Source organism: Entelurus aequoreus, linkage group LG03 (assembly GCF_033978785.1).
Source record: "Entelurus aequoreus isolate RoL-2023_Sb linkage group LG03, RoL_Eaeq_v1.1, whole genome shotgun sequence".
NCBI classification, from domain to species: Eukaryota; Metazoa; Chordata; class Actinopteri; order Syngnathiformes; family Syngnathidae; genus Entelurus; species Entelurus aequoreus.
In genome coordinates, this window is record NC_084733.1 from 8,031,191 (window position 1) to 8,040,509 (window position 9,319).

A 9,319-nucleotide genomic window follows, 5' to 3' on the forward strand; every position below is an offset into this window, starting at 1 on the left:
AACACATTTCTCATTTCAAAATGTTACAACATTTCTTGACCGATTTAAAAAAATTCCAACACCAATCATTCACAACATTCAAGTTTTTTTTACCATTTTCAAAAAAATTCCCAATTTTGTATGAAATTCCTATTGAAATGAATGGGACCTTTTTTTCAAAATTCCGCAATTCTTTATCTAATTTAAACAGTTTCAACTTCAAAAATGGTCAGCCTGTTCAGGCTGAATATTTTTATTTTTATTCTCCTTCAACAATTCTAAAAAAAAAAATGCTGGATTTCCTAGTTTTTAGGGATATTTTCCCCATTCAAACTAAATTTGCCATTTTTCAAACTTCCACCATTTCCACATTTTTTTAACCTATTCATACCATTCCACCTTCAACATATTCCACTCATCCTGGACAATCAAACTATCATTTTTCCAAGTTCAAAAAAAATTCCAGGAATTCCTGTTTTTTCAAACCCTTTTTTCTGTCGACTACTCCTTCCACATTTTTCAACCCACTTCAACCATTCCACCGTCAAAACATTGATCTTAATCAGGACAAAAAAACAAAAGTTGTTCTGCGAACTGGAAAAATTCCCGGTTTTCACGAAATTCCAGGAATTCCTAAAAAACATTTCTCATTTCAAAATGTTACTACAACATTCCTTGACCGATTTAAAAAATTCCAACACCAATCATTTAAACTCAACTCATTCACAACATTCAAGTGTTTTTTTTTTTACCATTTTCAAAAGAATTCCCTCTTTTCCCAAAATTCCCAATTTTTTATGAAATTCCTATTGAAATGAATGGGACCTTTTTTTCAAATTTCCAGAAATCCTACATTTTTTTATCTAATTTAAACAGTTTCAACTTCAAAATGGTCAGGCTGTTCAGGCAGAATATTTTTATATTTATTCTCCTTCAACAATTCTAAAAAAAAAAATCCTGGATTTCCTAGTTTTTAGGGACATTTTCCCCATTCAAACTGAATTTGCCATTTTCAAACTTCCACCATTTCCACATTTTTTTAAACTATTCATACCATTCCACCTTCAACGTATTCCACTCATCCTGGACAACCAAACTATCATTTTTCCAAGTTCAAAAACAATTCCAGGAATTCCTCTTTTTTCAAACGTTCCAACGTCAAAACATTCATCTGCGAACTGGAAAAATTCCCGGTTTTCATGAAATTCCAGGAATTCCTAAAACACATTTCTCATTTCAAAATGTTACTACAACATTTCTTGACCGATTTTAAAAAATTCCAACACCAATCATTCACAACATTCAAGTTTTTTTTTTTTTACCATTTTCAAAAAAATTCCCTCTTCTCCCAAAATTCCCAATTTTTTATGAAACTCCTATTGAAATGAAGGGGACCTTTTTTCCCAAAATTCCACAATTTTTAATCTAATTTAAACCGTTTCAACTTCAAAAATTATCAGCCTGTTCAGGCTAAATAAAAAAATCCTGGATTTCCTAGTTTTTAGGGACATTTTCCCCATTCAAACTGAATTTGCCATTTTTCAAACTTCCACCATTTATACATTTTTTTAACCTATTCATACCATTCCCCCTTCAACATATTCCACTCATCCTGGAAAATCAAACTATCATTTTTCCAAGTTAAAAAAAAAATTCCAGGAATTCCCGTTTTTTCAAACCCTTTTTTCTGTCGACTACTCCTTCCACATTTTTCAACCCACTTCAACCATTCCACCAGCAAAACATTCATCTTAATCAGGACAAAAAAAAAGTTGTTCTGCGAACTGGAAAAATTCCCGGTTTTCACAAAATTCCAGGAATTCCTAAAAAACATTTCTCATTTCAAAATGTTACTACAACATTTCTTGACCGATTTAAACAATTCCAACACCAATAATTTAAGCTCATTCACAACATTCAAGTTTGTTTTTTTACCATTTTCAAAAAAATTCCCTCTTTTCCCAAAATTCCCACATTTTTTTGAAATTCCTATTGAAATGAATGGGACTTTTTTTTTTCAAAATTCCACAATGTTTTATCTAATTTAAACCGTTTCAACTTCAAAAATGGTCAGCCTATTCAGCCTGAATATTTTTATATTTATTCTCCTTCAACAATTCTAAAAAAAAAAATCCTGAATTTCCTAGTTTTTAGCGACATTTTCCCCATTCAAACTGAATTCGCCATTTTTCAAACTACCACCATTTCCAAATTTTTTACCTATTCATACCATTCCAACATCAACACATTCCACTCATCCTGGACAATCAAACCATCATTTTGCCAAGTTCAAAAAAAAATTCCAGGAATTCCCGTTTTTTCAAACCCTTTTTTCTGTCGACTACGCCTTCCACATTTTTCAACCAACTTCAATCATTCCACCGACAAAACATTCATCTTAATCAGGACAACAAAAAAAAGTTGTTCTGCGAACTGGAAAAATTCCCGGTTTTCACAAAATTCCAGGAATTCCTAAAAAAAAATTCTCATTTCAAAATGTTACAACATTTCTTGACCGATTTTAAAAATTCCAACACCAATCATTCACAACATTCAAGTATTTTTGTTTTACCATTTTCAAAAAAAATTCCCTCTTTTCCCAAAATTCCCAATTTTTTATGAAATGAATGGGACCTTTTTTTTTTTTAAATATATCTAATATATTTAATTTAAACAGTTTCAACTTCAAAATGGTCAGCCTGTTCAGGCTGAATATTTTTATATTTATTCTCCTTCAACAATTCTAAAAAAAAATAAATCCTGGATTTCCTTGTTTTTAGGGACATTTCCCCCATTCAAACTGAATTTGCCATTTTTCAAACTTCCACCATTTCCAAATTTTTTTTACCTATTCATACCATTCCAACATCAACACATTCCACTCATCCTGGACAATCAAACTATCATTTTTTCAAGTTCAAAAGAAATTCCAGGAGTTCCCGTTTTTTCAAACCCTTTTTTCTGTCGACTACTCCTTCCACATTTTTCAAACCAATTCAATCATTCCACCGTCAAAACATTCATCTTAATCAGTACAAAAAAAACAAAAGTTGTTCTGCGAACTGGAAAAATTCCCGGTTTTCACGAAATTCCAGGAATTCCTAAAAAAACATTTCTCATTTCAAAATGTTACTACAACATTTCTAGACCGATTTAAACAATTCCAACACCAATCATTCACAACATTCAAGTTTGGTTTTTTTACCATTTTCAAATAAATTCCCTCTTCTCCCAAAATTCCCAATTTTGTATGAAATTCCTATTGAAATGAATGGGACATTTTTTTCCAAAATTCCACAATTTTTAATCTAATTTAAACCCTTTCAACTTCAAAAATGGTCAGCCTGTTCAGGCTGAATATTTTTATATTTATTCTCCTTCAACAATTCTAAAAAAAATAATCCTGGATTTCCTAGTTTTTAGGGACATTTTCCCCATTCAAACTGAATTTGTCATTTTTCAAACTTCCACCATTTCCACATTTTTCAACCGATTCAAACCATTCCACCTTCAACGTATTCCACTCATACTGGTCAATCAAACTATCATTTTGCCAAGTTCCAAAAATATTCCCGTTTTTTCAAACCCTTTTTTCTGTCGACTACTCCTTCCACATTTTTCAACCCACTTCAACCATTCCACCGTCAAAACATTGATCTTAATCAGGACAGAAAAAACCAAAAGTTGTTCTGCGAACTGGAAAAATTCCCGGTTTTCACGAAATTCCAGGAATTCCTAAAAAACATTTCTCATTTCAAAATGTTACTACAACATTTCTTGACCGATTTTAAAAATTCCAACACCAATCATTCACAACATTCAAGTTTTGTTTTTTTCACCATTTTCAAAAAAATTCCCTCTTCTCCAAAAATTCCCAATTTTTTATGAAACGAATGGGACCTTTTTTTCAAAATTCCACAATTTTTTATCTAATTTAAACAGTTTCAACTTCAAAATGGTCAGCCTGTTCAGGCTGGATATTTTTATATTTATTCTCCTTCAACAATTCTAAAAATAAATAAATCCTGGATTTCCTTGTTTTTAGGGACATTTCCCCCATTCAAACTGAATTTGCCATTTTTCAAACTTGCACCATTTCCAAATTTTTTTTACCTATTCATACCATTCCAACATCAACACATTCCACTCATCCTGGACAATCAAACTATCATTTTTTCAAGTTCAAAAGAAATTCCAGGAATTCCCGTTTTTTTCAAACCCTTTTTTCTGTCGACTACTCCTTCCACATTTTTCAACCCACTTCAACCATTCCACCGTCAAAACATTCATCTTAATCAGTACAAAAAAAACAAAAGTTGTTCTGCGAACTGGAAAAATTCCCGGTTTTCACGAAATTCCAGGAATTCCTAAAAAACATTTCTCATTTCAAAATGTTACTACAACATTTCTTGACCGATTTAAACAATTCCAACACCAATAATTTAAGCTCATTCACAACATTCAAGTTTTTTTTTTCCATTTTCAAAAAAATTCCCTCTTTTCCCAAAATTCCCAATTTTTTATGAAATTCCTATTGAAATGAATGGGACTTTTTTTTTCAAAATTCCACAATGTTTTATCTAATTTAAACCGTTTCAACTTCAAAATGGTCAGCCTATTCAGCCTGAATATTTTTATATTTATTCTCCTTCAACAATTCTAAAAATAAAAAATCCTGGATTTCCTAGTTTTTAGGGACATTTTCCCCATTCAAACTGAATTTGCCATTTTTCAAACTACCACCATTTCCAAATATTTTTACCTATTCATACCATTCCAACATCAACACATTCCACTCATCCTGGACAATCAAACCATCATTTTGCCAAGTTCAAAAAAAAATTCCATGAATTCCCGTTTTTTCAAACCCTTTTTTCTGTCGACTACTCCTTCCACATTTTTCAACCCACTTCAACCATTCCACCGACAAAACATTAATCTTAATCAGGACAACAAAAAAAAAGTTGTTCTGCGAACTGGAAAAATTCCCGGTTTTCACGAAATTCCAGGAATTCCTAAAAAAAAATTCTCATTTCAAAATGTTACAACATTTCTTGACCGATTTTAAAAATTCCAACACTAATCATTCACAACATTCAAGTATTATTATTTTTTTACCATTTTCAAAAAAATTCCCTCTTTTCCCAAAATTCCCAATTTTTTATGAAATTAATGGCACCTTTTTTTTTTCAAAATTCCACAATTTTTAATGTAATTTAAACCGTTTCAACTTCAAAAATGGTCAGCCTGTTCAGGCTGAATATTTTTATATTTATTCTCCTTCAACAATTCTAAAAAAAAAAAAATCCTGGATTTCCTAGTTTTTAGCGACATTTTCCCCATTCAAACTGATTTTGCCATTTTTCAAACTTCCACCATTTCCAAATTTTTTTACCCTATTCATACCATTCCAAAATCAACCCATTCTACTCATCCTGGACATTCAAACTATCATTTTTCCAAGTTAAAAAAAAATTCCAGGAATTCACGTTTTTTTAAGCGCTTTTTTCTCTTGACTACTCCTTCCACATTTTTCAACCCACTTCAACCATTCCACCGACAAAACATTCATCTTAATCAGGACAAAAAAAAAAAAAAGTTGTTCTGCGAACTGGAAAAATTCCCAGTTTTCACGAAATTCCAGGAATTCCTAAAAAAAAATTCTCATTTCAAAATGTTACAACATTTCTTGACCGATTTTAAAAATTCCAACACTAATCATTCACAACATTCAAGTATTTTTTTTTTTACCATTTTCAAAAAAATTCCCTCTTTTCCCCAAATTCCCAATTTTTTATGAAATGAATGGGACCCTTTTTTTCAAAATTCCACAATTTTTTATCTAATTTAAACAGTTTCAACTTCAAAATGGTCAGCCTGTTCAGGCTGAATATTTTTATATTTATTCTCCTTCGACAATTCTAAAAAAAAAAAAAAAATCCTGGATTTCCTAGTTTTTAGGGATATTTTCCCCATTCAAACTGAATTTGCCATTTTTCAAACTACCACCATTTCCAAATTTTTTTTACCTATTCATACCATTCCAACATCAACACATTCAACTCATCCTGGACAATCAAACTATCATTTTGCCAAGTTCCAAAAAAATTCCTGTTTTTTCAAACCCTTTTTTCTGTCGACTACTCCTTCCACATTTTTCAACCCACTTCAACCATTCCACCGACAAAACATTCATCTTAATCAGGACAACAACAAAAAAAGTTGTTCTGCGAACTGGAAAAATTCCCGGTTTTCACGAAATTCCAGGAATTCCTAAAAAAAAATTCTCATTTCAAAATGTTACAACATTTCTTGACCGATTTTAAAAATTCCAACACTAATCATTCACAACATTCAAGTATTTTTTTTTTTTTACCATTTTCAAAAAAATTCCCTCTTTTCCCAAAATTCCCAATTTTTTATGAAATGAATGGGACCTTTTTTTTCAAAATTCCACAATTTTTAATCTAATTTAAACAGTTTCAACTTCAAAATGGTCAGCTTGTTCAGGCTGAATATTTTTATATTTATTCTCCTTCAACAATTCTAAAAAAAAAAAAATCCTGGATTTCCTTGTTTTTAGGGACATTTCCCCCATTCAAACTGAATTTGCCATTTTTCAAACTTGCACCATTTCTAAATTTTTTTAACCTATTCATACCATTCCAACATCAACACATTCCACTCATCCTGGACATTCAAACTAGCACTTTCCCTAGTTCCAGTTTTCCTGGAAATTCAAACTCTTCTACATTCAAACTATTCTCACCAGCATTTCAGTTCAACTTCAGCATTCACACGAACTGCCTCATCTAGTTATGTGCAAAAAGTCGACTTGTCTGCCTTTAGTGGGACTGATCTGTGTTTGCTCAATTGCCTGCAGTGTGTCCACATTTTGTCAAAGTATCCTATGTTTTGCAATGATAACTTTTCCCCCGTGACCCCAAAAAAGGGACAAGTGGCAGAAAATGGATGGACTTGTCAACGTATCTGAGTTTCAGCCTCTGGAGCCAAGCTTTTGCTTCATCCGTGAAGGATACTATTCGTCCAGGAGAAACCTCTGCATCAGCCTGTTGTGGACAGAACACACAAGTCAAAACCACACGTCCACAATGCAAAAGCAGTCATTTCAAGTCCACACTTACTTGGACTTGCCAACGGCGCTGTCTCCCAAACAGATGATCTTCACCTGTTGCTCCAACTCGGGGACGTCGTCGTCCCCGGCCATTGTTGCCCTTCTTCTTGGACCTACTCTCCACCGACCACCTGATTATGCCAACATGTGTTATGTTGTGTTGTTTTAATAAGATTATTCCAACATGTGTTATGTTGTGTTTTTATTTTTATTGTCTGCATTTTAATTTTGCTTTTATTTTCTTTCATTTCACTTTGTTGTCTGTGAAGCACTTTGAGTCTGCCTTGTGTATGAAAAGCGCTATACAAATAAAGTTGCCTTGCCTTGCCTTGCCTTGTGTTGTTTTAATAAGATTATGCCAACAGGTGTTGTGTTGTTTTAAAGATTATTCCAACAAGTGTTATGTTGTGCAGTTTTAAAGATTATTCCAACATGTGTTATGTTGTGTTGTTTGAAAGATTATGCCAACATGTGTTATGTTGTGTTGTTTTAATAAGATTATTCCAACAAGTGTTATGTTGTGTAGTTTTAAAGATTATTCCAACAAGTGTTATGTTGTGTAGTTTTAAAAAGATTATTCCAACATGTGTTATGTTGTGTAGTTTTAAAAAGATTATTCCAACGTGTGTTATGTTGTGTAGTTTTAAAAAGATTATTCCAACATGTGTTATGTTGTGTAGTTTTAAAGATTATTCCAACATGTGTTATGTTGTGTAGTTTTAAAGATTATTGTAACATGTGTTATGTTGTGTTGTTTGAAAGATTATTCCAACAAGTTTTATATTGTGTAGTTTTAAAGATTATTCCAACAAGTGTTATGTTGTGTAGTTTTAAAGATTATTGTAACACGTGTTATGTTGTGTTGTTTGAAAGATTATTCCAACAAGTTTTATATTGTGTAGTTTTAAAGATAATTCCAACAAGTGTTATGTTGTGTAGTTTTAAAGATTATTGTAACATGTGTTATGTTGTGTAGTTTAAAAGATTATTCCAACATGTGTTGTGTTGTGTTGTTTGAAAGATTATTCCAACAAGTGTTATATTGTGTAGTTGTAAAGGTTATTCCAACAAGTGTTATGTTGTGTAGTTTTGAAGATTATTCCAACAAGTGTTATGTTGTGTTGTTTTAAAAATTATTCCAACATGTGTTATGTTGTGTAGTTTTAAAGATTATTCCAACAAGTGTTATGTTGTGTTGTTTTAAAGATTATTCCAACATGTGTTATGTTGTGTAGTTTTAAAGATTATTCCAACATGCCTTATGTTGTGTAGTTTTAAAGATTATTCCAACAAGTGTTATGTTGTGTAGTTTTAAAGATTATTCCAACATGTGTTATGTTGTGTTGTTTGAAAGATTATGCCGACATGTGTTATGTTGTGTTGTTTTAATAAGATTATTCCAACAAGTGTTATGTTGTGTAGTTTTAAAGATTATTCCAACAAGTGTGATGTGTAGTTTTAAAGATTATTCCAACAAGTGTTATGTTGTGTAGTTTTAAAGATTATTCCAACAAGTGTTATGTTGTGTTGTTTTAAAGATTATTCCAACATGTGTTATGTAGTGTAGTTTTAAAGATTATTACAACAAGTGTAGTTTTAACACGCCGCAAGATTACAAGGACAAGCAGTAGGAAATGGATGGATGGAAGATTACAAGACAAGTGGGCAAGCTAACGAGGACAGTGTTGGCTAGCTAGCTAATTAGCTAGATGACGTCACCACCGGTTCCTTTTTAAGCTTATTTTCGCCTCCTAAAAAGCGAAATGTTTGGTCTTCACTTCCCGGACAGTCAAACAGTCAATCAGTCAAACAGTCAACACAGTTGCTTATAATACAAAGTTGCGTTTTAAAGATGTTTTTTACGAGGACTAACGCCGTTCATTTACACAAGCAGACTATCTTGCTAGCTGGCTTGCAAATGAAAAATAAAAAAATGTAACTCACGTTTTGGTACAACTTCCCGACTGTTATCATTGAGTATATTATCTATATAGCCTGATATATTTTATTGTTAAATATCCCAAAAACTGTCAGTAATTTGTATTGTAAAGGCAAAAGTCTCACGGAGATGTTTTTGTTTCTATGCAACGGGGACGCCCAAAGGACCCGTGACACAATATTTAGCTGTCTTTGCTGATGCCTGCCAGTAATTTGTATTGTAAAGGCAAAAGGCTCGCGGAGATGTTTTTGTTTCTATGCTAACCC

At 32.0% G+C, this 9,319-nt stretch overlaps 1 protein-coding gene across 1 annotated transcript in view; it reads right to left on the reverse strand.

Annotated features, from left to right (window-relative positions):
- rabl2 (RAB, member of RAS oncogene family-like 2) overlaps positions 1 to 9,319 on the reverse strand; it is a 17,821-nt gene extending 8,502 nt beyond the window's left edge. The window contains exons 1-3 of the mRNA XM_062041058.1: positions 9,059 to 9,319; positions 7,125 to 7,245; positions 7,020 to 7,049 (exon numbers count right to left, since the gene is read on the reverse strand). Of these exons, the coding sequence (XP_061897042.1) occupies positions 7,020 to 7,049; positions 7,125 to 7,207 (113 nt within the window). The 5' untranslated portion in view covers positions 7,208 to 7,245; positions 9,059 to 9,319. The remainder of the gene's footprint in view (positions 1 to 7,019; positions 7,050 to 7,124; positions 7,246 to 9,058) is intronic.